Source organism: Coregonus clupeaformis, unplaced genomic scaffold (assembly GCF_020615455.1).
Source record: "Coregonus clupeaformis isolate EN_2021a unplaced genomic scaffold, ASM2061545v1 scaf1197, whole genome shotgun sequence".
Lineage (NCBI taxonomy): Eukaryota > Metazoa > Chordata > Actinopteri > Salmoniformes > Salmonidae > Coregonus > Coregonus clupeaformis.
This window is the reverse complement of record NW_025534651.1, coordinates 2,192-30,000: the sequence shown is the minus strand read 5'-3', so window position 1 is coordinate 30,000 and position 27,809 is coordinate 2,192. Positions and strand designations below refer to the sequence as shown.

Here is a 27,809-nt window from a genome sequence, read left to right as displayed (position 1 = left end):
CGGGAGGGTTTACCTGAGCTGGGCTTGGTCGGTCTCTGAGTCAATATCTATATAATATATAATATAATATAATATAATATAATATGCCATTTAGCAGATGATAACACTTAGAGAGGACGGGAGGGTTTACCTGAGCTGGGCTTGGTCGGTCGCTGAGTCAATATCTTAACGTGGCCTTGAAATATAAATAAAGGGTCCAGTCTTGATGGTTTGGGTGGAGTCCATCTCTTTTGTTTCCAACAAGTGTCAATTATTGTGTGTGTTGTGTGTGTGTGTGTGTGTGTGTGTATATAGACCCCAGCTAGTCCCAGTGATCTTGGACATCAGTGGCTTCACAGACATCCAGGAGTCTCCTAGGAGAGTTACCACGGCAACACCGTGTCACGCTCTGAAGCGCCCCCCGGCCGAGGGGGGATACATTAGCGTGACGGACCAGACAGGAAACCGCATCTACCTCCGACAGACAGACGACCTGAGGGGAAAGGTGAGCTATCAGCCAATCACTGAGCTTCATCTGATCCAGCTCCACCTCTCTCTCTCTGGGCTTCATTATTTACTCTCTTCTAGGCTGTGGACCCCAGTGCTCTGCGTAGCTCCCATAATGCATTGGGTTTGCTGGCTGTTCCCATCGAGGTGCTGAGAGAAGAAGTGGCAGAGAAGGTGAGTGCACACCCAAACACCCAAACACCCAAACACCCAAACACCCACACACACACAGACAGACAGCACACACACACACACACACACACACACACACACACACACACACACACACACACATACCATCACACACACATACCATCACACACACACACAGACACGTCCACACACACGTCCACACACACACACACACACACATACCATCACACACACACACACACACAGACACGTCCACACACACACACACACAGACACGTCCACACACACACACACACACAGACACGTCCACAGACACACAGACACGTCCACACACACACAGACACGTCCACACACACAGACAGACACACGCTTCTAGACATGTTTTCCTAATGTAATGACCTGACTGTTTCTGAAAGTCTAGACGTGTTTTCCTAATGTAATGACCTGACTGTTTCTGAAAGTCTAGACATGTTTTCCTAATGTAATGAGCTGACTGTTTCTGAAAGTCTAGACATGTTTTCCTAATGTAATGACCTGACTGTTTCTGAAAGTCTAGACGTGTTTTCCTAATGTAATGAGCTGACTGTTTCTGAAAGTCTAGACGTGTTTTCCTAATGTAATGAGCTGACTGTTTCTGAAAGTCTAGACGTGTTTTCCTAATGTAATGAGCTGACTGTTTCTGAAAGTCTAGACATGTTTTCCTAATGTAATGACCTGACTGTTTCTGAAAGTCTAGACGTGTTTTCCTAATGTAATGACCTGACTGTTTCTGAAAGTCTAGACGTGTTTTCCTAATGTAATGACCTGACTGTTTCTGAAAGTCTAGACGTGTTTTCCTAATGTAATATATGTAATGACCTGACTGATGTAATGAACTGACTCTTTCTGCAGCGTCATCGCCAGGTGTTGGAGGAATCTCAGCGCCTAACAGAGTTACTCAACAGGTATATACACATTATACACCCACATTATACACCCACATTATATACACATTATACACCCACATTATACACCCACATTATACACCCACATTATATACACATTATACACCCACATTATATACACATTATGTTCCCACATTATATACACACATTATATACACATTATACACCCACATTATACACACATTATACACCCACATTATATACACATTATACACCCACATTATACACCCACATTATATACACATTATACACCCACATTATATACACATTATACACCCACATTATATACACATTATACACACACATTATACACACACATTATATACACATACACACACATTATACACCCACATTATACACACACATTATACACACACATTATATACACACACATTATACACCCACATTATACACCCACATTATATACACACACATTATATACACATACACACACATTATACACCCACATTATACACCCACATTATACACCCACATTATATACACACATTATATACACACATTATATACACACATTATACACACACATTATATACACATTATACACCCACATTATATACACTATATACACCCACATTATACACCCACATTATACATACACATTATATACACATTATACACCCACATTATATACACATTATACACCCACATTATACACACACATTATACACACACATTATATACACATACACACACATTATACACACACATTATATACACATACACCCACATTATACACCCACATTATATACACACATTATATACACATTATACACCCACATTATATACACTATATACACCCACATTATACACCCACATTATACACCCACATTATACACCTACATTATATACACATTATATACACATTATACACCCACATTATACACCCACATTATACACACACATTATATACACATACACACACATTATACACCCACATTATACACACACATTATACACACACATTATATACACATACACACACATTATACACCCACATTATACACACACATTATATACACACATTATATACACACATTATATACACATTATACACACACATTATACACACACATTATACACACACATTATATACACATTATACACCCACATTATATACACTATATACACCCACATTATACACCCACATTATATACACATTATATACACATTATACACCCACATTATATACACATTATACACACACATTATACACACACATTATATACACATACACACACATTATACACACACATTATATACACGTACACACACATTATACACCCACATTATACACACACATTATATACACACATTATATACACATTATACACCCACATTATATACACATTATACACCCACATTATACACACACATTATACACACACATTATATACACATACACACACATTATACACACACATTATATACACATACACCCACATTATACACCCACATTATATACACACATTATATACACATTATACACCCACATTATATACACTATATACACCCACATTATACACCCACATTATACACCCACATTATACACCTACATTATATACACATTATATACACATTATACACCCACATTATACACACACATTATACACACACATTATATACACATACACACACATTATACACCCACATTATACACACACATTATACACACACATTATATACACATACACACACATTATACACCCACATTATACACACACATTATATACACACATTATATACACACATTATATACACATTATACACACACATTATACACACACATTATACACACACATTATATACACATTATACACCCACATTATATACACTATATACACCCACATTATACACCCACATTATATACACATTATATACACATTATACACCCACATTATATACACATTATACACACACATTATACACACACATTATATACACATACACACACATTATACACACACATTATATACACGTACACACACATTATACACCCACATTATACACACACATTATATACACACATTATATACACATTATACACCCACATTATACACCCACATTATACACCTACATTATATACACATTATACACCCACATTATACACCCACATTATACACACACATTATACACACACATTATATACACATACACACACATTATACACACACATTATATACACATACACACACATTATACACCCACATTATACACACACATTATACACACACATTATATACACATACACACACATTATACACCCACATTATACACACACATTATATACACACATTATATACACACATTATATACACACATTATACACACACATTATACACACACATTATATACACATTATACACCCACATTATATACACTATATACACCCACATTATACACCCACATTATATACACATTATATACACATTATACACCCACATTATATACATTATACACCCACATTATGCACACACATTATACACACACATTATATACACATACACACACATTATACACACACATTATATACACATACACACACATTATACACCCACATTATACACACACATTATACACACACATTATATACACACATTATATACACATTATACACCCACATTATATACACTATATACACCCACATTATACACCCACATTATACACCCACATTATACACCTACATTATATACACATTATATACACATTATACACCCACATTATACACACACATTATACACACACATTATACACACACATTATATACACATACACACACATTATACACCCACATTATACACACACATTATATACACATTATACACCCACATTATTTATACACCCACATTATATAGACACACATGATTATTTATATATATATATATATATATATATATATATATACACAGTGGGGAAAAAAAGTGTTTAGTCAGCCACCAATTGTGCAAGTTCTCCCACTTACAAAGATGAGAGGCCTGTAATTTTCATCATAGGTACACGTCAACTATGACAGACAAATTGAGAAGAAAAAAAATCCAGAAAATCACATTGTAGGATTTCTTATGAATTTATTTGCAAATTATGGTGGAAAATAAGTATTTGGTCAATAACAAAAGTTTCTCAATACTTTGTTATATACCCTTTGTTGGCAATGACACAGGTCAAACGTTTTCTGTAAGTCTTCACAAGGTTTCCACACACTGTTGCTGGTATTTTGGCCCATTCCTCCATGCAGATCTCCTCTAGAGCAGTGATGTTTTGGGGCTGTCGCTGGGCAACACAGACTTTCAACTCCCTCCAAAGATTTTCTATGGGGTTGAGATCTGGAGACTGGCTAGGCCACTCCAGGACCTAGAAATGCTTCTTACGAAGTCACTCCTTCGTTGCCCGGGCGGTGTGTTTGGGATCATTGTCATGCTGAAAGACCCAGCCACGTTTCATCTTCAATGCCCTTGCTGATGGAAGGAGGTTTTCACTCAAAATCTCACGATACATGGCCCCATTCATTCTTTCCTTTACACGGATCAGTCGTCCTGGTCCTTTGCAGAAAAAACAGCCCCAAAGCATGATGTTTCCACCCCCATGCTTCACAGTAGGTATGGTGTTCTTTGGATGCAACTCAGCATTCTTTGTCCTCCAAACACGACGAGTTGAGTTTTTACCAAAAAGTTATATTTTGGTTTCATCTGACCATATGACATTCTCCCAATCCTCTTCTGGATCATCCAAATGCACTCTAGCAAACTTCAGACGGGCCTGGACATGTACTGGCTTAAGCAGGGGGACACGTCTGGCACTGCAGGATTTGAGTCCCTGGCGGCGTAGTGTGTTACTGATGGTAGGCTTTGGTCCCAGCTCTCTGCAGGTCATTCACTAGGTCCCCCCGTGTGGTACTGGGATTTTTGCTCACCGTTCTTGTGATCATTTTGACCCCACGGGGTGAGATCTTGGGTGGAGCCCCAGATCGAGGGAGATTATCAGTGGTCTTGTATGTCTTCCATTTCCTAATAATTGCTCCCACAGTTGATTTCTTCAAACCAAGCTGCTTACCTATTGCAGATTCAGTCTTCCCAGCCTGGTGCAGGTCTACAATTTTGTTTCTGGTGTCCTTTGACAGCTCTTTGGTCTTGGCCATAGTGGAGTTTGGAGTGTGACTGTTTGAGGTTGTGGACAGGTGTCTTTTATACTGATAACAAGTTCAAACAGGTGCCATTAATACAGGTAACGAGTGGAGGACAGAGGAGCCTCTTAAAGAAGAAGTTACAGGTCTGTGAGAGCCAGAAATCTTGCTTGTTTGTAGGTGACCAAATACTTATTTTCCACCATAATTTGCAAATAAATTCATTAAAAATCCTACAATGTGATTTTCTGGATTTTTTTCCCTCATTTTGTCTGTCATAGTTGACGTGTACCTATGATGAAAATTACAGGCCTCTCTCATCTTTTTAAGTGGGAGAACTTGGACCATTGGTGGCTGACTAAATACTTTTTTCCCCCACTGTATATATATATATATACACACGCATTATACACTACCGTGTCCAGTCAAGTGGATGAGGAGTTTGGAGAACTGGACGGCAGACAGAGAGAAGAGGGGGATGGAGAGGAGGAGGACGGGGAATCTTCTCGTCTCTGGGTGGATCAGTTCTCTCCTCAACACTACACCGAACTACTCAGCGACGACGTGAGTGGCTGGAACGGGAGTGGGCGGAACGGGAGTGGCTGGAACGGGAGTGGGTGGAACGGGAGGGAGTGGGTGGAACGGGAGGGAGTGGGTGGAACGGGAGTGGGTGGAACGGGAGTGGAGTGGGTGGAACGGGAGTGGGTGGGTGGAACGGGAGTGGGTGGGTGGAACGGGAGTGGGTGGGTGGAACGGGAGTGGGCGAACGGGAGTGGGGCGGAACGGGAGTGGGCGGAACGGGAGTGGGCGGAACGGGAGTGGGCGGAACGGGAGTGGGCGGAACGGGAGTGGCTGGAACGGGAGTGGGTGGTGGGTGTGGAACGTGAGTGTGTGGAACGTGAGTGTGTGGAACGTGAGTGTGTGGTGGGTGTGGAACGTGAGTGTGTGGTGGGTGTGGAACGTGGGTGAGTGTGTGGAACGTGTGGGTGTGGTGGGTGTGTGGCGAGTGTGGAACGTGGGTGTGTGGCGGGTGTGGAACGTGGGTGTGTGGAACGTGAGTGTGTGGCGGGTGTGGAACGTGGGTGTGTGGTGGGTGTGGAACATGAGTGTGTGGTGGGTGTGGAATGTGAGTGTGTGGAACATGAGTGTGTGGCAGGTGTGGGAACGTGAGTGTGTGTGGTGGGTGTGGAACGTGAGTGTGTGGTAGGTGTGGAACGTGGGTGTGTGGAACGGGAGTGGGTGGAACGGGAGTGTGTGGAACGTGAGTGTGTGGCAGGTGTGGAACGTGAGTGTGTGGTGGGTGTGGAACGTGAGTGTGTGGTGGGTGTGTGGAACGTGAGTGTGTGGTGGGTGAGTGTGTGGAACGTGTGGGTGTGGCGGGTGTGGAACGTGGGGTGTGTGGCGAGTGTGGAACATGGGTGTGTGGTGGGTGTGGAACGTGAGTGTGTGGCAGGTGTGGAACGTGAGTGTGTGGAACGTGGAGTGTGTGGTGGGTGTGGAACGTGAGTGTGTGGTGGGTGTGGAACATTGGGTGTGTGGAACGTGAGTGTGTGGTGGGTGAGTGTGTGGAACGTGTGGAACGTGGGTGTGTGGCGGGTGTGGAACGGGAGTGGCTGGAACGGGAGTGGGTGGTGGGTGTGGAACGTGAGTGTGTGGAACGTGAGTGTGTGGTGGGTGTGGAACGTGAGTGTGTGGTGGGTGTGGAACGTGGGTGTGTGGTGGGTGAGTGTGTGGAACGTGTGGGTGTGGTGGGTGTGTGGCGGGTGTGGAACGTGGGTGTGTGGCGGGTGTGGAACGTGGGTGTGTGGCGGGTGTGGAACGTGGGTGTGTGGCGGGTGTGGAACGTGGGTGTGTGGCGGGTGTGGAACGTGGGTGTGTGGAACGTGAGTGTGTGGTGGGTGTGGAACGTGAGTGTGTGGAACATGAGTGTGTGGCAGGTGTGGAACGTGAATGTGTGTGGTGGGTGTGGAACGTGAGTGTGTGGCAGGTGTGGAACGTGGGTGTGTGGAACGGGAGTGGGTGGAACGGGATTGTGTGGAACGTGAGTGTGTGGCAGGTGTGGAACGTGAGTGTGTGGTGGGTGTGGAACGTGAGTGTGTGGTGGGTGTGGAACGTGGGTGTGTGGAACGTGAGTGTGTGGTGGGTGAGTGTGTGGAACGTGTGGGTGTGGCGGGTGTGGAACGTGGGTGTGTGGCGAGTGTGGAACGTGGGTGTGTGGCGGGTGTGGGAACGGGTGTGTGGCGAGTGTGGAACGTGAGTGTGTGGTGGGTGTGGAACGTGAGTGTGTGGTGGGTGTGGAACGTGGGTGTGGGAACGTGAGTGTGTGGTGGGTGAGTGTGTGGAACGTGTGGGTGTGGCGGGTGTGGAACGTGGGTGTGTGGCGAGTGTGGAACGTGGGTGTGTGGCGGGTGTGGAACGTGGGTGTGTGGCGGGTGTGGAACGTGGGTGTGTGGAACATGAGTGTGTGGAACGTGAGTGTGTGGAACGTGAGTGTGTGGCAGGTGTGGAACGTGGAGTGTGTGGAACGTAAATGTGTGGTGGGTGTGGGAACGTGGGTGTGTGGAACGTGAGTGTGTGGTGGTGAGTGTGTGGAACGTGTGGGTGTGGCGGGTGTGGAACGTGGGTGTGTGGCGAGTGTGAACGTGGGTGTGTGGCGGGTGTGGAACGTGGGTGTGTGGAACGTGAGTGTGTGGCGGGTGTGGAACGTGGGTGTGTGGTGGGTGTGCAACGTGAGTGTGTGGTGGGTGTGGAACGTGAGTGTGTGGAACATGAGTGTGTGGCAGGTGTGGAACGTGAGTGTGTGTGGTGGGTGTGGAACGTGAGTGTGTGGCAGGTGTGGAACGTGAGTGTGTGTGGTGGGTGTGGAACGTGAGTGTGTGGCAGGTGTGGAACGTGAGTGTGTGTGGTGGGTGTGGAACGTGAGTGTGTGGAACGTGAGTGTGTGGAACGTGTGGGTGTGGCGGTGTGGAACGTGAATGTGTGGCGGGTGTGGAACGTGGGTGTGTGGCGGGTGTGGAACGTGGGTGTGTGGCGGGTGTGGAACGTGGGTGTGTGGAACGTGGGTGTGTGGGGGGTGTGGAACGTGGGTGTGTGGGCATGGGTGTGTGGTGGGTGTGGAACGTGGGTGTGTGGCGGGTGTGAGTACGTGGGTGTGTGGTGGGTGTGGTACGTGGGTGTGTGGCGGGTGTGGAACGTGGGTGTGTGGCGGGTGTGGAACGTGGGTGTGTGGCGGGTGTGGAACGTGAGTGTGTGGCGGGTGTGGAACGTGGGTGTGTGGTGGGTGTGGAACGTGAGTGTGTGGCGGTGTGGAACGTGGGTGTGTGGCGGGTGTGGAACGTGGGTGTGTGGCGGGTGTGGAACGTGAGTGTGTGGCGGGTGTGGAATGTGGGTGTGTTTTGCGGGTGTGGAACGTGAGTGTGTGGCGGGTGTGGAACGTGGGTGTGTGGCGGGTGTGGAACGTGAGTGTGTGGCGGGTGTGGAACGTGGGTGTGTGGAACAATTGATCAATAATAGAAAACCAGATATTGACTCCTGTTCTGGGTGTAACAGTGTCTGTGTGTGTATCATTTCTGTGTGTGTGTGTGTGTGTAATGTGTGTGTGTGTAGTTCACCAACCGCTGTTTGCTGAAGTGGCTAAAGCTCTGGGACCAGGTGGTGTTTGGACGAGAAAGGAAGACACGCCCACCCCCAGCCGAGAGGCCCGACCACAACACAGCCAATCAGGGCCAAGGACGCTTTCATTCCTCCAATAAGGGCCAGGGACGCTTTCATTCCACCAATTGGAGCAAGGGGAACTTTAATCAAGCCAATCAGAAATTTAAGACCAAGAGTCAGATCACCGAGGAGATTCTGGAGGCCGAACTGGACCAATACAAAAGGCCCAAATACAAGGTAGGTAGACCCACACATCACACAGACTGATCAATACAAGGTAGGTAGACCCACACATCACACCAAGGTAGGTAGACCCAACACATCACACCAAGGTAGGTAGACCCACACATCACACCAAGGTAGGTAGACCCACACATCACACCAAGGTAGGTAGACCCACACATCACACCAAGGTAGGTAGACCCACACATCACACCAAGGTAGGTAGACCCACACATCACACAGACTGGTCAATACAAGGTAGGGAGACTCACACAGACTGATCAATACAAGGTAGGTAGACCCACACATCACACAGACGGATCAATACAAGGTAGGTAGACCCACACATCACACCAAGGTAGGTAGACCCACACATCACACAGTCTGATCAATACAAGGTAGGTAGACCCACACATCACACCAAGGTAGGTAGACCCACACATCACACAGTCTGATCAATACAAGGTAGGTAGACCCACACATCACACCAAGGTAGGTAGACCCACACATCACACCAAGGTAGGTAGACCCACACATCACACCAAGGTAGGTAGACCCACACATCACACAGTCTGATCAATACAAGGTAGGTAGACCCACACATCACACCAAGGTAGGTAGACCCACACATCACACCAAGGTAGGTAGACCCACACATCACACAGTCTGATCAATACAAGGTAGGTAGACCCACACATCACACAGACGGATCAATACAAGGTAGGTAGACCCACACATCACACCAAGGTAGGTAGACCCACACATCACACAGTCTGATCAATACAAGGTAGGTAGACCCACACATCACACCAAGGTAGGTAGACCCACACATCACACAGTCTGATCAATACAAGGTAGGTAGACCCACACATCACACCAAGGTAGGTAGACCCACACATCACACCAAGGTAGGTAGACCCACACATCACACCAAGGTAGGTAGACCCACACATCACACCAAGGTAGGTAGACCCACACATCACACCAAGGTAGGAGACCCACACATCACACCAAGGTAGGTAGACCCACACATCACACCAAGGTAGGGAGACCCACACATCACACCAAGGTAGGTAGACCCACACATCACACCAAGGTAGGTAGACCCACACATCACACCAAGGTAGGTAGACCCACACATCACACCAAGGTAGGTAGACCCACACATCACACCAAGGTAGGTAGACCCACACATCACACCAAGGTAGGTAGACCCACACATCACACAGTCTGATCAATACAAGGTAGGTAGACCCACACATCACACCAAGGTAGGTAGACCCACACATCACACCAAGGTAGGTGGGACCCACACATCACACAGACTGATCAGTACAAGGTAGGTAGACCCACACATCACACCAAGGTAGGTAGACCCACACATCACACCAAGGTAGGTAGACCCACACATCACACCAAGGTAGGTAGACCCACACATCACACCAAGGTAGGTAGACCCACACATCACACAGACTGATCAATACAAGGTAGGTAGACCCACACATCACACCAAGGTAGGTAGACCCACACATCACACCAAGGTAGGTAGACCCACACATCACACAGACTGATCAATACAAGGTAGGTAGACCCACACATCACACCAAGGTAGGTAGACCCACACATCACACCAAGGTAGGTAGACCCACACATCACACAGACTGATCAATACAAGGTAGGTAGACCCACACATTACACAGACGGATCAATACAAGGTAGGTAGACCCACACATCACACCAAGGTAGGTAGACCCAACACATCACACCAAGGTAGGTAGACCCACACATCACACAGTCTATATATACTAGTAGGTTAATATAGCTGGTTAACCTGTCCTCCTCCCCACTAGGTGGCGCTGCTGTCTGGTCCTCCAGGGTTATATAGCTGTTAATATAGCTGGTTAACCTGTCCTCCTCCCCACTAGGTGGTGCTGCTGTCTGGTCCTCCAGGTTATATAGCTGTTAATATAGCTGGTTAACCTGTCCTCCTCCCCACTAGGTGGTGCTGCTGTCTGGTCCTCCAGGGTTATATAGCTGTTAATATAGCTGGTTAACCTGTCCTCCCTCCCCACTAGGTGGGCGCTGCTGTCTGGTCCTCCAGGGTTATATGGCTGTTAATATAGCTGGTTAACCTGTCCTCCTCCCCACTAGGTGGTGCTGCTGTCTGGTCCTCCAGGGTTATATAGCTGTTAATATAGCTGGTTAACCTGTCCTCCTCCCCACTAGGTGGTGCTGCTGTCTGGTCCTCCAGGGTTATATAGCTGTTAATATAGCTGGTTAACCTGTCCTCCCTCCCCACTAGGTGGTGCTGCTGTCTGGTCCTCCAGGGTTATATAGCTGTTAATATAGCTGGTTAACCTGTCCTCCTCCCCACTAGGTGGTGCTGCTGTCTGGTCCTCCAGGGTTATATAGCTGTTAATATAGCTGGTTAACCTGTCCTCCTCCCCCACTAGGTGGTGCTGCTGTCTGGTCCTCCAGGGTTATATAGCTGTTAATATAGCTGGTTAACCTGTCCTCCTCCCCACTAGGTGGTGCTGCTGTCTGGTCCTCCAGGGTTATATAGCTGTTAATATAGCTGGTTAACCTGTCCTCCTCCCCACTAGGTGGCGCTGCTGTCTGGTCCTCCAGGGTTATATAGCTGTTAATATAGCTGGTTAACCTGTCCTCCTCCCCACTAGGTGGTGCTGCTGTCTGGTCCTCCAGGGTTATATAGCTGTTAATATAGCTGGTTAACCTGTCCTCCTCCCCACTAGGTGGTGCTGCTGTCTGGTCCTCCAGGGTTATATAGCTGTTAATATAGCTGGTTAACCTGTCCTCCTCCCCACTAGGTGGTGCTGCTGTCTGGTCCTCCAGGGTTATATAGCTGTTAATATAGCTGGTTAACCTGTCCTCCTCCCACTAGGTGGCGCTGCTGTCTGGTCCTCCAGGGTTATATAGCCGTTAATATAGCTGGTTAACCTGTCCTCCTCCCCACTAGGTGGTGCTGCTGTCTGGTCCTCCAGGGTTATATAGCTGTTAATATAGCTGGTTAACCTGTCCTCCTCCCCACTAGGTGGTGCTGCTGTCTGGTCCTCCAGGGTTATATAGCTGTTAATATAGCTGGTTAACCTGTCCTCCTCCCCCACTAGGTGGTGCTGCTGTCTGGTCCTCCAGGGTTATATAGCTGTTAATATAGCTGGTTAACCTGTCCTCCTCCCCACTAGGTGGTGCTGCTGTCTGGTCCTCCAGGGTTATATAGCTGTTAATATAGCTGGTTAACCTGTCCTCCTCCCCACCAGGTGGTGCTGCTGTCTGGTCCTCCAGGGTTATATAGCTGTTAATATAGCTGGTTAACCTGTCCTCCTCCCCACTAGGTGGTGCTGCTGTCTGGTCCTCCAGGGTTATATAGCTGTTAATATAGCTGGTTAACCTGTCCTCCTCCCCCACTAGGTGGCGCTGCTGTCTGGTCCTCCAGGGTTATATAGCTGTTAATATAGCTGGTTAACCTGTCCTCCTCCCCACTAGGTGGTGCTGCTGTCTGGTCCTCCAGGGTTATATAGCTGTTAATATAGCTGGTTAACCTGTCCTCCTCCCCACTAGGTGGTGCTGCTGTCTGGTCCTCCAGGGTTATATAGCTGTTAATATAGCTGGTTAACCTGTCCTCCTCCCCCACTAGGTGGCGCTGCTGTCTGGTCCTCCAGGGTTATATAGCTGTTAATATAGCTGGTTAACCTGTCCTCCTCCCCCACTAGGTGGTGCTGCTGTCTGGTCCTCCAGGGTTATATAGCTGTTAATATAGCTGGTTAACCTGTCCTCCTCCCCACTAGGTGGTGCTGCTGTCTGGTCCTCCAGGGTTATATAGCTGTTAATATAGCTGGTTAACCTGTCCTCCTCCCCACTAGGTGGCGCTGCTGTCTGGTCCTCCAGGGTTATATAGCTGTTAATATAGCTGGTTAACCTGTCCTCCTCCCCACTAGGTGGCGCTGCTGTCTGGTCCTCCAGGGTTATATAGCTGTTAATATAGCTGGTTAACCTGTCCTCCTCCCCCACTAGGTGGCGCTGCTGTCTGGTCCTCCAGGGTTATATAGCTGTTAATATAGCTGGTTAACCTGTCCTCCTCCCCACTAGGTGGCGCTGCTGTCTGGTCCTCCAGGGTTATATAGCTGTTAATATAGCTGGTTAACCTGTCCTCCTCCCCACTAGGTGGCGCTGCTGTCTGGTCCTCCAGGGTTATATAGCTGTTAATATAGCTGGTTAACCTGTCCCTCCTCCCCACTAGGTGGTGCTGCTGTCTGGTCCTCCAGGGTTATATAGCTGTTAATATAGCTGGTTAACCTGTCCTCCTCCCCCACTAGGTGGTGCTGCTGTCTGGTCCTCCAGGGTTATATAGCTGTTAATATAGCTGGTTAACCTGTCCTCCTCCCCCACTAGGTGGTGCTGCTGTCTGGTCCTCCAGGGTTATATAGCTGTTAATATAGCTGGTTAACCTGTCCTCCTCCCACTAGGTGGTGCTGGTCTGGTCCTCCAGGGTTATATAGCTGTTAATATAGCTGGTTAACCTGTCCTCCTCCCCACTAGGTGGTGCTGCTGTCTGGTCCTCCAGGGTTATATAGCTGTTAATATAGCTGGTTAACCTGTCCTCCTCCCCACTAGGTGGTGCTGCTGTCTGGTCCTCCAGGGTTATATAGCTGTTAATATAGCTGGTTAACCTGTCCTCCTCCCCACTAGGTGGTGCTGCTGTCTGGTCCTCCAGGGTTATATAGCTGTTAATATAGCTGGTTAACCTGTCCTCCTCCCCACTAGGTGGTGCTGCTGTCTGGTCCTCCAGGGTTATATAGCTGTTAATATAGCTGGTTAACCTGTCCTCCTCCCCACTAGGTGGTGCTGCTGTCTGGTCCTCCAGGGTTATATAGCTGTTACATATAGCTGGTTAACCTGTCCTCCTCCCCCACTAGGTGGTGCTGCTGTCTGGTCCTCCAGGGTTATATAGCTGGTAATATAGCTGGTTAACCTGTCCTCCTCCCCACTAGGTGGTGCTGCTGTCTGGTCCTCCAGGGTTATATAGCTGTTAATATAGCTGGTTAACCTGTCCTCCTCCCCCACTAGGTGGTGCTGCTGTCTGGTCCTCCAGGGTTATATAGCTGTTAATATAGCTGGTTAACCTGTCCTCCTCCCCACTAGGTGGTGCTGCTGTCTGGTCCTCCAGGGTTATATAGCTGTTAATATAGCTGGTTAACCTGTCCTCCTCCCACTAGGTGGTGCTGCTGTCTGGTCCTCCAGGTTATATAGCTGTTAATATAGCTGGTTAACCTGTCCTCCTCCCCACTAGGTGGTGCTGCTGTCTGGTCCTCCAGGGTTATATAGCTGTTAATATAGCTGGTTAACCTGTCCTCCTCCCCACTAGGTGGTGCTGCTGTCTGGTCCTCCAGGGTTATATAGCTGTTAATATAGCTGGTTAACCTGTCCTCCTCCCCACTAGGTGGTGCTGCTGTCTGGTCCTCCAGGGTTATATAGCTGTTAATATAGCTGGTTAACCTGTCCTCCTCCCCACTAGGTGGTGCTGCTGTCTGGTCCTCCAGGGTTATATAGCTGTTAATATAGCTGGTTAACCTGTCCTCCTCCCCACTAGGTGGTGCTGCTGTCTGGTCCTCCAGGGTTATATAGCTGTTAATATAGCTGGTTAACCTGTCCTCCTCCCCCACTAGGTGGTGCTGCTGTCTGGTCCTCCAGGGTTATATAGCTGTTAATATAGCTGGTTAACCTGTCCTCCTCCCCACTAGGTGGTGCTGCTGTCTGGTCCTCCAGGGTTATATAGCTGTTAATATAGCTGGTTAACCTGTCCTCCTCCCCACTAGGTGGTGCTGCTGTCTGGTCCTCCAGGGTTATATAGCTGTTAATATAGCTGGTTAACCTGTCCTCCTCCCCACTAGGTGGTGCTGCTGTCTGGTCCTCCAGGGTTATATAGCTGTTAATATAGCTGGTTAACCTGTCCTCCTCCCCACTAGGTGGTGCTGCTGTCTGGTCCTCCAGGGTTATATAGCTGTTAATATAGCTGGTTAACCTGTCCTCCTCCCCACTAGGTGGTGCTGCTGTCTGGTCCTCCAGGGTTATATAGCTGTTAATATAGCTGGTTAACCTGTCCTCCTCCCCACTAGGTGGTGCTGCTGTCTGGTCCTCCAGGGTTATATAGCTGTTAATATAGCTGGTTAACCTGTCCTCCTCCCCACTAGGTGGTGCTGCTGTCTGGTCCTCCAGGGTTATATAGCTGTTAATATAGCTGGTTAACCTGTCCTCCTCCCCCACTAGGTGGTGCTGCTGTCTGGTCCTCCAGGGTTATATAGCTGTTAATATAGCTGGTTAACCTGTCCTCCTCCCCACTAGGTGGTGCTGCTGTCTGGTCCTCCAGGGTTATATAGCTGTTAATATAGCTGGTTAACCTGTCCTCCTCCCCCACTAGGTGGTGCTGCTGTCTGGTCCTCCAGGGTTATATAGCTGTTAATATAGCTGGTTAACCTGTCCTCCTCCCCACTAGGTGGTGCTGCTGTCTGGTCCTCCAGGGTTATATAGCTGTTAATATAGCTGGTTAACCTGTCCTCCTCCCCACTAGGTGGTGCTGCTGTCTGGTCCTCCAGGGTTAGGGAAGACCACTCTGGCCCACATCATCGCCAAGCATGCTGGGTACAACGTGGTGGAGATTAACGCCAGGTGGGTTTACCGACTTCAACAAGTTGATGCTGTGTTTTCCATAAACACTTAAGGTGTTGTTGACGCTGTGGTTTCCATAGTGATGACCGCAGTGCGGAGCTGTTCCAGAAGCGTATCGACACGGCGACCCAGATGAGGTCAGTGCTGGGAGCCAATGAGAAGCCCAACTGTCTCATCATCGACGAGATCGACGGAGCGCCCGCCGTAAGTCCCGCCCACAGCCCCATCCCTGCCTTCCATTGGACTACTCTCACCTAGCCTCATCTCAGAGTGACACCTCTATCTCTGTGATTTGTCGGCAGGCTGCTATCAGCATCCTATTGGCCACTCTAAACAGGAAGGACAGCCAAGGGGCGGAGTCAGAGGCGGAGCCTCTAAAGAAGAAGAAGAAAAAGGAGTCGGTCCTCCTCCGACCAATCATCTGCATCTGTAACGACCTGTAAGAGAAGGAGGGGGGGGTGTGTGTGTATCTCTGTATCTGTGATCTGATTGGTTCTCTGTCCTGTCAGGTATGTTCCAGCCCTGAGGCCTCTGAGGCAGCAGGCGTTTCTATTGGCCTTCCCCCAGACACAGCCCTCCCGCCTGGCACAGAGACTGGCTGAGGTAAACTTAGGGTTAGACACAGACACAGACACAGCGTTTCTATTGGCCTTCCCCCAGACACAGCCCTCCCACCTGGCACAGAGACTGGCTGAGGTAAACTTAGGGTTAGGGTTAGACACAGACACAGCGTTTCTATTGGCCTTCCCCCAGACACAGCCCTCCCACCTGGCACAGAGACTGGCTGAGGTAAACTTAGGGTTAGGGTTAGACACAGACACAGCGTTTCTATTGGCCTTCCCCCAGACACAGCCCTCCCGCCTGGCACAGAGACTGGCTGAGTCTGAACCAGCCGTGACGGTTGTCTTTATATTAATGTGTGTTTTAGATCTCCAGGGTTCAGGGTATGAAGGCTGACATGGGGACCAGCCGTGACGGTTGTCTTTATATTAATGTGTGTTTTAGATCTCCAGGGTTCAGGGTATGAAGGCTGACATGGGGACCAGCCGTGACGGTTGTCTTTATATTAATGTGTGTTTAGATCTCCAGGGTTCAGGGTATGAAGGCTGACATGGGGACCAGCCGTGACGGTTGTCTTTATATTAATGTGTGTTTTAGATCTCCAGGGTTCAGGGTATGAAGGCTGACATGGGGACCAGCCGTGACGGTTGTCTTTATATTAATGTGTGTTTTAGATCTCCAGGGTTCAGGGTATGAAGGATGACATGGGGACCAGCCGTGACGGTTGTCTTTATATTAATGTGTGTTTTAGATCTCCAGGGTTCAGGGTATGAAGGCTGACATGGGGACCAGCCGTGACGGTTGTCTTTATATTAATGTGTGTTTAGATCTCCAGGGTTCAGGGTATGAAGGCTGACATGGGGACCAGCCGTGACGGTTGTCTTTATATTAATGTGTGTTTAGATCTCCAGGGTTCAGGGTATGAAGGCTGACATGGGGACCAGCCGTGACGGTTGTCTTTATATTAATGTGTGTTTTAGATCTCCAGGGTTCAGGGTATGAAGGCTGACATGGGGACCAGCCGTGACGGTTGTCTTTATATTAATGTGTGTTTTAGATCTCCAGGGTTCAGGGTATGAAGGCTGACATGGGGACCAGCCGTGACGGTTGTCTTTATATTAATGTGTGTTTTAGATCTCCAGGGTTCAGGGTATGAAGGCTGACATGGGGACCAGCCGTGACGGTTGTCTTTATATTAATGTGTGTTTTAGATCTCCAGGGTTCAGGGTATGAAGGCTGACATGGGGACCAGCCGTGACGGTTGTCTTTATATTAATGTGTGTTTAGATCTCCAGGGTTCAGGGTATGAAGGCTGACATGGGGACCAGCCGTGACGGTTGTCTTTATATTAATGTGTGTTTAGATCTCCAGGGTTCAGGGTATGAAGGATGACATGGGGACCAGCCGTGACGGTTGTCTTTATATTAATGTGTGTTTAGATCTCCAGGGTTCAGGGTATGAAGGCTGACATGGACCAGCCGTGACGGTTGTCTTTATATTAATGTGTGTTTAGATCTCCAGGGTTCAGGGTATGAAGGATGACATGGGGACCAGCCGTGACGGTTGTCTTTATATTAATGTGTGTTTTAGATCTCCAGGGTTCAGGGTATGAAGGCTGACATGGGGACTAGCCGTGACGGTTGTCTTTATATTAATGTGTGTTTTAGATCTCCAGGGTTCAGGGTATGAAGGCTGACATGGGGACCAGCCGTGACGGTTGTCTTTATATTAATGTGTGTTTTAGATCTTCAGGGTATGAAGGCTGACATGGACCAGCCGTGACGGTTGTCTTTATATTAATGTGTGTTTAGATCTCCAGGGTTCAGGGTATGAAGGCTGACATGGGGACCAGCCGTGACGGTTGTCTTTATATTAATGTGTGTTTTAGATCTCCAGGGTTCAGGGTATGAAGGCTGACATGGGGACCAGCCGTGACGGTTGTCTTTATATTAATGTGTGTTTAGATCTCCAGGGTTCAGGGTATGAAGGCTGACATGGGGACCAGCCGTGACGGTTGTCTTTATATTAATGTGTGTTTAGATCTCCAGGGTTCTCTCCAAGATGGCGTAGCAGTACGGTCGCTTTTATTTTTCGTCCTGTGTAAATATCCCGTTTCTTGTTTTTTTTGTCTATATTTCTAAATTTTTTACTTTCACTCTTTAACTAAATATACTCTCCTGCAACCCGCCTCACCCAACGTGGAAAGGATTCTATTATTTCTTTATAACTTTCATCAAGAACCGTAAGCTGAAACGTGTGTAGCCGCAATCTGAATTGGCTACCTGCTATTAGTTACCGTTAGCGTCTCCACCACTGTCCGTGGCCTACACTATCCACCAGCCAGCTCTAGCTAGCCTGGACAATTCGTCGGCCAGTCTGCACAGCGTGCTATCGACCCAGCGTGCTATCGACCCATAGCTTATTGGACTTTCTGCCGGAATCACTGGACCCTAGCGCCGGATCATCACAACCAGCTAGCTAGCTGCAACCTGTTGCTGGCTGATACCATTGCCATATAGCAAGCACCAGTTAGCCTTGAGCTAGCCTGCTAGCTCCCTGCTAGCTGTGCTGAAGCACCAATTTGAACTGCTCTCGGACTCACATATTGCTGTTCACTGGACCTTATGATCACTCAGCTGCACAGCTGATGCCTGCTGGACTGTTCCTTTACACGGTACTCTGTCCTGTTTTTTCTGTTTAGTCTTAGCCCAAACGTTATCGCTATTTCCAGTTGTGTCTTAGCTCTCTCTAATAACACGTGACTGCTTTATGCCTCTCTCCTATGTCAATTATGCCTTGCCTATTGCTGTTTGGGTTAGTTCTTATTATACAATTTCAATGTAGAACCCCTAGTCCCTCTCAAACTGTCTCATATAGTTCCTTTGTTCCCCCCATACACGCCGAGACCGGCTCAATCGATGCCTCCAATGATGCTATCTCTTTCATTGTTACCCAACACTTAGGATTACCTGAACTGTACTCATATCCTTCCATATCCTTTTCTGTACATAATGCCCTGAATCTTTTCTACAACGCCCGGAGAACTGCCCCCTTTATTCTATGTACCCAACGCACTAGAAGACCAGTTCTTAAAGCCTTTAGTCGTATCCTTATTCTACTCCTCCTCTGTTCCTCTGGTGATGTAGAGGCTAACCAGGCCCTGCAGCCCCCAGTATCACTCCTACTCCCCAGGAGCTATCATTTATTGACTTCTGTAACCGTAAAAGTCTTGGTTTTCTGCACATAAATATCAGAAGCCTCCTTCCTAAGTTTGAGTTATTCACTGCGTTAGCACACTCCGCCAACCCTGATGTTCTAGCAGTGTCTGAATCCTGGCTTAGGAAGGCCACCAAAAATTCTGAAATTTCCATCCCCAACTATAACATTTTCCGTCTAGATAGAACTGCCAAAGGGGGTGGAGTTGCAATCTACTGTAGAGATAGCCTGCAGAGCTCCATCATACTATCCAGGTCTGTGCCCAAACAGTTTGAGCTTTTAGTTCTAAAAATCCACCTTTCCAGAAATAAATCTCTCACTGTTGCCGCTTGCTACAGACCCCCCTCAGCCCCCCAGCTGTGCCCTGGACACCATATGGAACTGATTGCCCCCATCTATCCTCAGAGTTCGTACTGCTTGGTGACCTAAATTGGGATATGCTTAATACCCCAGCCATCCTACAATCCAAGCTAGATGCCCTCAACCTCACGCAAATTATCAACGAACCTACCAGGTACAACCCTAAATCCGTAAACATGGGTACCCTCATAGATATCATCCTGACTAACTTACCCTCTAAATACACCTCCGCTGTCTTCAACCAGGATCTCAGCGATCACTGCCTTATTGCCTGCGTCCGTACGGGTCCGCGGTCAAACGACCACCCCTCATCACTGTCAAACGCTCCCAAAAACACTTCAGCGAGCAGGCCTTCCTAATTGACCTGGCCCAGGTATCCTGGATGGATATAGATCTCATTCCGTCAGTAGAGGATGCCTGGTTGTTCTTTAAAAGTAATTTCCTCTCAATCTTAAATAGACATGCCCCCATTCAAAAAATACAGAACTAAGAACAGATATAGCCCCTGGTTCTCCTCAGACTTGACTGCCCTTGACCAGCACAAAAACATCCTGTGGCGTACTGCATTAGCATCAAATAGCCCCCGTGATATGCAACTTTTCAGGGAAGTTAGGAACCAATATACACAAGCAGTTAGGAAAGCAAAGGCTAACTTTCTCAAACAGAAATTTGCATCCTGTAGCACTAACTCCAAAAGTTTTGGGACACTGTAAAGTCCATGGAAAATAAGAGCACTTCCTCCCAGCTGCCCACTGCACTGAGGCTAGGAAACACTATCACCACCGATAAATCTACAATAATCGAGAATTTCAACAAGCATTTTGCTACGGCTGGCCATGCTTTCCACCTGGCTACCACTACCCCGGCCACCAGCTCTGCACCCTCCGCTGCAACTTGCCCATGCCCCCCGCTTCTCCTTCACACAAATCCAGACAGCTGATGTTCTAAAAGAGCTGCAAAATCTGGACCCCTACAAATCATCTGGACTAGACAATCTGGACCCTTTCTTTCTAAAACTAGCCGCCCAAATTGTCGCAGAACCCCTATTACTAGCCTGTTCAACCTCTCTTTCGTAACGTCTGAGATCCCCAGAGATTGGAAAGCTGCCGCGGTCATCCCCCTCTTCAAAGGGGGTGACACTCTAGATCCAAACTGTTACAGACCCATATCCATCCTGCCCTGCCTTTCAAAAGTTTTTGAAAGCCAAGTCAACAAACAGATCACCAACCATTTCGAATCCCACCGTACCTTCTCTGCTATGCAATCCGGTTTCCGAGCTGGTCATGGGTGCACTTCAGCCACGCTCAAGGTCCTAAATGATATTATAACCGCGATCGATAATAGACAGTACTGTGCAGCCGTTTTCATTGACCTGGCCAAGGCTTTCGACTCTGTCAACCACCGCATTCTTATTGGCAGACTAAATAGCCTTGGTTTCTCTAATGACTGCCTCGCCTGGTTCACCAACTACTTCTCAGATAGAGTTCAATGTGTCAAATCGGAGGGCCTGTTGTCTGGACCTATGGCAGTCTCTATGGGGGTGCCACAGGGTTCAATTCTTGGGCCAACTCTTTTCTCTGTGTATATCAATGACGTCGCTCTTGCTGCTGGTGACTCTCAGATCCACCTCTACGCAGACGACACCATTTTGTATACATCTGGCCCTTCATTGGACACTGTGTTAACAAACCTCCCAAACGAGCTTCAATTCCATACAACACTCCTTCAGTAGCCTCCAACTGCTCTTAAACACTAGTAAAACAAAATGCATGCTCTTCAACCGAACGCTGCTTGCACCCGCCCCACCCGACTAGAATCACTACTCTAGACGGGTCTGACCTAGAGTACGTGGACAACTACAAATATCTAGGTGTCTGGTTAGACTGTAAACTCTCCTTCCAGACTCACATTAAGAATCTCCAATCCAAAGTTAAATCTAGAATCGGTTTCCTATTTCGCAACAAAGCCTCCTTCACTCATGCTGCCAAACATGCCCTTGTAAAACTGACTATCCTACCGATCCTTGACTTCGGCGATGTCATTTGCAAAATAGCCTCCAACACTCTACTCAGCAAATTGGATGTTGTCTATCACAGTGCCATCCGTTTTGTCTCCAAAGCCCCATATAATACCCACCACTGTGACCTGTACGCTCTTGTTGGCTGGTCCTCACTACATATTCGTCGCCAAACCCACTGGCTCCAGGCCATCTATAAATCACTGCTAGGCAAATCCCCGCCTTATCTTAGCTCATTGGTCACCATAGCAACACCCACCCGTAGTCTGCGCTCCAGCGGTATATCTCACTGGTCATCCCCAAAGCCAACACCTCCTTTGGCCGCAATTCCTTCCAGTTCTCTGCTGCCAATGACTGGAACAAACTGCAAAAATCTCTGAAGCTGGAGACGCTTATCTCCCTCACTAACTTTAGGCATCAGTTGTCAGAGCACCTTACCGATCACTGCACCTGTACACAGCCCATCTGAAATTAGCCCGCCCAACTACCTCATCCCTATATTGTTATTTATTTTGCTCATCTGTACCCCAGTATCTCTATTTGCACATCATCTCTTGCACATCATTCCAGTGTTAATACTAAATTGTAATTATTTTGCACTATAGCCTATTTTATTGCCTTACCTCCATAACTTGCTAAATTTGCACACTGTATATTAATTGTATTTCTGTTGTATTTTTTGATTTTTGTTTTGTTTTACCCCATATGTAACTCTGTGTTGTTGTTTTTATCGCACTGCTATGCTTTATCTTGGCCAGGTCGCAGTTGTAAATGAGAACTTGTTCTCAACTGGTTTACCTGGTTAAATAAAGGTGAAATAAAAAAAAAAAAAAGGGTTCAGGGTATGAAGGATGACATGGGGACCAGCCGTGACGGTTGTCTTTATATTAATGTGTGTTTTAGATCTCCAGGGTTCAGGTATGAAGGCTGACATGGGGACCAGCCGTGACGGGTTTGTCTTTATATTAATGTGTGTTTAGATCTCCCAGGGTTCAGGGTATGAAGGCTGACATGGACCAGCCGTGACGGTTGTCTTTATATTAATGTGTGTTTTAGATCTCCAGGGTTCAGGGTATGAAGGATGACATGGGGACCAGCCTGTGACGGTTGTCTTTATATTAATGTGTGTTTTAGATCTTCAGGGTATGAGCTGACATGGACCAGCCGTGACGGTTGTCTTTATATTAATGTGTGTTTTAGATCTCCAGGGTTCAGGGTATGAAGGCTGACATGGGGACCAGCCGTGACCGGTTGTCTTTATATTAATGTGTGTTTTAGATCTCCAGGGTTCAGGTATGAAGGCTGACATGGACCAGCCGTGACGGTTGTCTTTATATTAATGTGTGTTTAGATCTCCAGGGTTCAGGGTATGAAGGCTGACATGGGGACCAGCCGTGACGGTTGTCTTTATATTAATGTGTGTTTTAGATCTCCAGGGTTCAGGGTATGAAGGATGACATGGGGACCAGCCGTGACGAGTTGTCTTTATATTAATGTGTGTTTTAGATCTCCAGGGTTCAGGTATGAAGGCTGACATGGGGACCAGCCGTGACGGTTGTCTTTATATTAATGTGTGTTTAGATCTCCAGGGTTCAGGGTATGAAGGCTGACATGGGGACCAGCCGTGGCGGTTGTCTTTATATTAATGTGTTTTAGATCTCCAGGGTTCAGGGTATGAAGGCTGACATGGGGACCAGCCGTGACGGTTGTCTTTATATTAATGTGTGTTTTAGATCTCCAGGGTTCAGGGTATGAAGGCTGACACGGACCAGCCGTGACGGTTGTCTTTCATATTAATGTGTGTTTTTAGATCTCCAGGGTTCAGGGTATGAAGGCTGACATGGGGACCAGCCGTGACGGTTGTCTTTTATATTAATGTGTGTTTTAGATCTCCAGGGTTCAGGGTATGAAGGCTGACATGGGGACCAGCCGTGACGGTTGTCTTTATATTAATGTGTGTTTTAGATCTCCAGGGTTCAGGGTATGAAGGCTGACATGGGGACCAGCCGTGACGGTTGTCTTTATATTAATGTGTGTTTAGATCTCCAGGGTTCAGGTATGAAGGCTGACATGGGGACCAGCCGTGACGGTTGTCTTTATATTAATGTGTGTTTAGATCTCCAGGGTTCAGGGTATGAAGGGATGACATGGGGACCAGCCGTGACCGGTTGTCTTTATATTAATGTGTGTTTAGATCTCCAGGGTTCAGGTATGAAGGCTGACATGGGGACCAGCCGCGTGACGTTTGTCTTTATATTAATGTGTTTTAGATCTCAGGGTTCAGGGTATGAAGGCTGACATGGGACCAACCGTGACGGTTGTCTTTATATTAATGTGTATTTTAGATCTCCAGGGTTCAGGGTATGAAGGCTGACATGGGGACCAGCCGTGACGGTTGTCTTTATATTAATGTGTTTTTAGATCTCCAGGTTCAGGGTATGAAGGCTGACATGGGGACCAGCCGTGACGGTTGTCTTTATATTAATGTGTGTTTAGATCTCCAGGGTTCAGGATGAAGGCTGACATGGGGACCAGCCCGTGACGTTGTCTTTATATTAATGTGTGTTTTAGATCTCCAGGAGTTCAGGGTATGAAGGATGACACTGGGGACCAGCCTCATGACGGTTGTCTTTATATTAATGTGTGTTTAGATCTCCAGGGTTCAGGGTATGAAGGCTGACATGGACCAGCCGTGTGCCGTTGTCATTTATATTAATGTGTGTTTAGATCTCCAGGGTTCAGGGTATGAAGGGATGACATGGGACCAGCCGTGACGGTTGTCTTTATATTAATGTGTGTTTTAGATCTCCAGGGTTCAGGGTATGAAGGCTGACATGGGGACTAGCCGTGACGAGTTGTCTTTATATTAATGTGTTTTTAGATCTCCAGGGTTCAGGGTATGAAGGCTGACATGGGGACCAGCCGTGACGGTTGTCTTTATATTAATGTGTGTTTTTAAGATCTTCAGGGTTATGAAGGCTGACATGGACCAACCGTGACGGTTGTCTTTATATTAATGTGTGTTTAGATCTCCAGGGTTCAGGTATGAAGGCTGACATGGGGACCAGCCGTGACGGTTGTCTTTATATTAATGTGTGTTTTAGATCTCCAGGGTTCAGGGTATGAAGGCTGACATGGGGACCAGCCGTGATGGTTGTCTTTATATTAATGTGTGTTTAGATCTCCAGGGTTCAGGGTATGAAGGCTGACATAGGGACCAGCCGTGACGGTTGTCTTTATATTAATGTGTGTTTTAGATCTCCAGGGTTCAGGGTATGAAGATGACATGGGACCAGCCGTGACGGTTGTCTTTATATTAATGTGTGTTTTAGATCTCCAGGGTTCAGGGTATGAAGGCTGACATGGGGACCAGCCGTGACGGTTGTCTTTATATTAATGTGTGTTTAGATCTCCAGGGTTCAGGTATGAAGGCTGACATGGACCAGCTCGTGACGGTTGTCTTTATATTAATGTGTGTTTAGATCTCCAGGGTTCAGGGTATGAAGGCTGACATGGGGACCAACCGTGACGGTTGTCTTTATATTAATGTGTGTTTTAGATCTTCAGGGTATGAAGGCTGACATGGACCAGCCGTGATGGTTGTCTTTATATTAATGTGTGTTTTAGATCTCCAGGGTTCAGGGTATGAAGGCTGACATGGGGACCAACGTGACGGTTGTCTTTATATTAATGTGTGTTTAGATCTCCAGGGTTCAGGGTATGAAGGCTGACATGGACCAGCCGTGACGGGTTGTCTTTATATTAATGTGTTTTAGATCTCCAGGGTTCAGGGTATGAAGGCTGACATGGGGACCAGCCGTGATGGTTGTCTTTATATTAATGTGTGTTTAGATCTCCAGGGTTCAGGTATGAAGGATGACATGGGGACCAGCCGTGACGGTTGTCTTTATATTAATGTGTGTTTTAGATCTCCAGGGTTCAGGGTATGAAGGATGACATGGGGATCACCGTGACGGTTGTCTTTATATTAATGTGTGTTTAGATCTCCAGGGTTCAGGGTATGAAGGCTGACATGGGGACCAGCCGTGACGGTTGTCTTTATATTAATGTGTGTTTTAGATCTCAGGGGTTCAGGGTATGAAGGCTGACATGGGGACCAGCCGTGCGGTTGTCTTTATATTAATGTGTGTTTTAGATCTCAGGGTTCAGGGTATGAAGGCTGACATGGGGACCAGCCGTGACGGTTGTCTTGTATATTAATGTGTTTACAGATCTCCAGGGTTCAGGGTATGAAAGCTGACATGGGACCAGCCGTGACGGTTGTCTTTATATTAATGTGTGTTTAGATCTCCAGGGTTCAGGGTATGAAGGCTGACATGGGACCAGCCGTGACGGTTGTCTTTATATTAATGTGTGTTTTGATCTCCAGGGTTCAGGTATGAAGGCTGACATGGGGACCAGCCGTGACGGTTTGTCTTTATATTAATGTGTGTTTTAGATCTCCGGGTTCAGGGTATGAAGGCTGACATGGGGACTCTGATGGCTCTCTGTGAGAAGACGGACAACGACATCAGATCCTGCATAAACACACTGCAGGTACAATCCAATGGCACACTGTGTTTCTTAGATTATAAGAGCTACCAGGGTATTAAAAACCGTATCAAGAGTCCAAACACTGATCCCTGAGGAACACATGTCTGTACACATCAACACACAGCTGACAACTTGGATGGGAAACTACTGAGGATGATAGCGGTCGATATTACCACTACCCTATTGCCATATCTTCAATTTAAGCCTACTAGAAAGTGTGTGCCTCCAGGCCTGAAGGGGCAAAAGTTATTCCCCTACCTAAGAATAGTAAAGCCCCTTTACTGGCTCAAATAGCCCGACCAATCAGCCTGTTACCAACCCTTTTGGAAAAAACTGTGTTTGACCAGATACAATGCTATTTTAAAGTAAACAAATTGACAACAAACTTTCAGCACGCTTATAGAGAAGGACATTCAACAAGCACAGCACTGACACAAATGACTGATGATTGGCTGAGAGGAAATTGATGATTAAAAAAGATTGTGGGGCTGTTTTGTTTTGTTAGACTTAAGTGCAGCTTTTGGACATTATCGGTCATAGTCTGCTGCTGGAAAAAACCTGTGTGTTATGGCTTTACACCCCCTGCTATAATGTGGATAAAGAGTTACCTGTCTAACAGAACACAGGAGGATGTTCCTTAATGGTCGCCTCTCCAACATAATCCAGGTAGAATCAGGAATTCCCCAGGGCAGCTGTCTAGGGACCCTTACTATTTCCCATCTTTACTAACGACATGACAATGGCTCTAAGTAGGGGGGGCCTAGTCAGTTGCCCAACTGAATACATTCAACCGAAATGTGTCTTCCGCATTTAACCCAAC

At 47.1% G+C, this 27,809-nt stretch overlaps 1 protein-coding gene across 1 annotated transcript in view; it reads left to right on the top strand.

Annotated features, from left to right (window-relative positions):
• Positions 1-26,992, top strand: part of LOC121538661 (chromosome transmission fidelity protein 18 homolog) — a gene marked incomplete at its 3' end in the record, with an annotated part of 38,915 nt that extends 11,923 nt beyond the window's left edge. The window contains exons 4-13 of the mRNA XM_045217728.1: positions 295-484; positions 568-660; positions 1,531-1,583; positions 6,147-6,285; positions 9,328-9,612; positions 16,184-16,281; positions 16,362-16,485; positions 16,584-16,720; positions 16,791-16,977; positions 26,909-26,992. Of these exons, the coding sequence (XP_045073663.1) occupies positions 295-484; positions 568-660; positions 1,531-1,583; positions 6,147-6,285; positions 9,328-9,612; positions 16,184-16,281; positions 16,362-16,485; positions 16,584-16,720; positions 16,791-16,977; positions 26,909-26,992 (1,390 nt within the window). The remainder of the gene's footprint in view (positions 1-294; positions 485-567; positions 661-1,530; positions 1,584-6,146; positions 6,286-9,327; positions 9,613-16,183; positions 16,282-16,361; positions 16,486-16,583; positions 16,721-16,790; positions 16,978-26,908) is intronic.
• Positions 26,993-27,809: the final 817 nt, after the last annotated feature.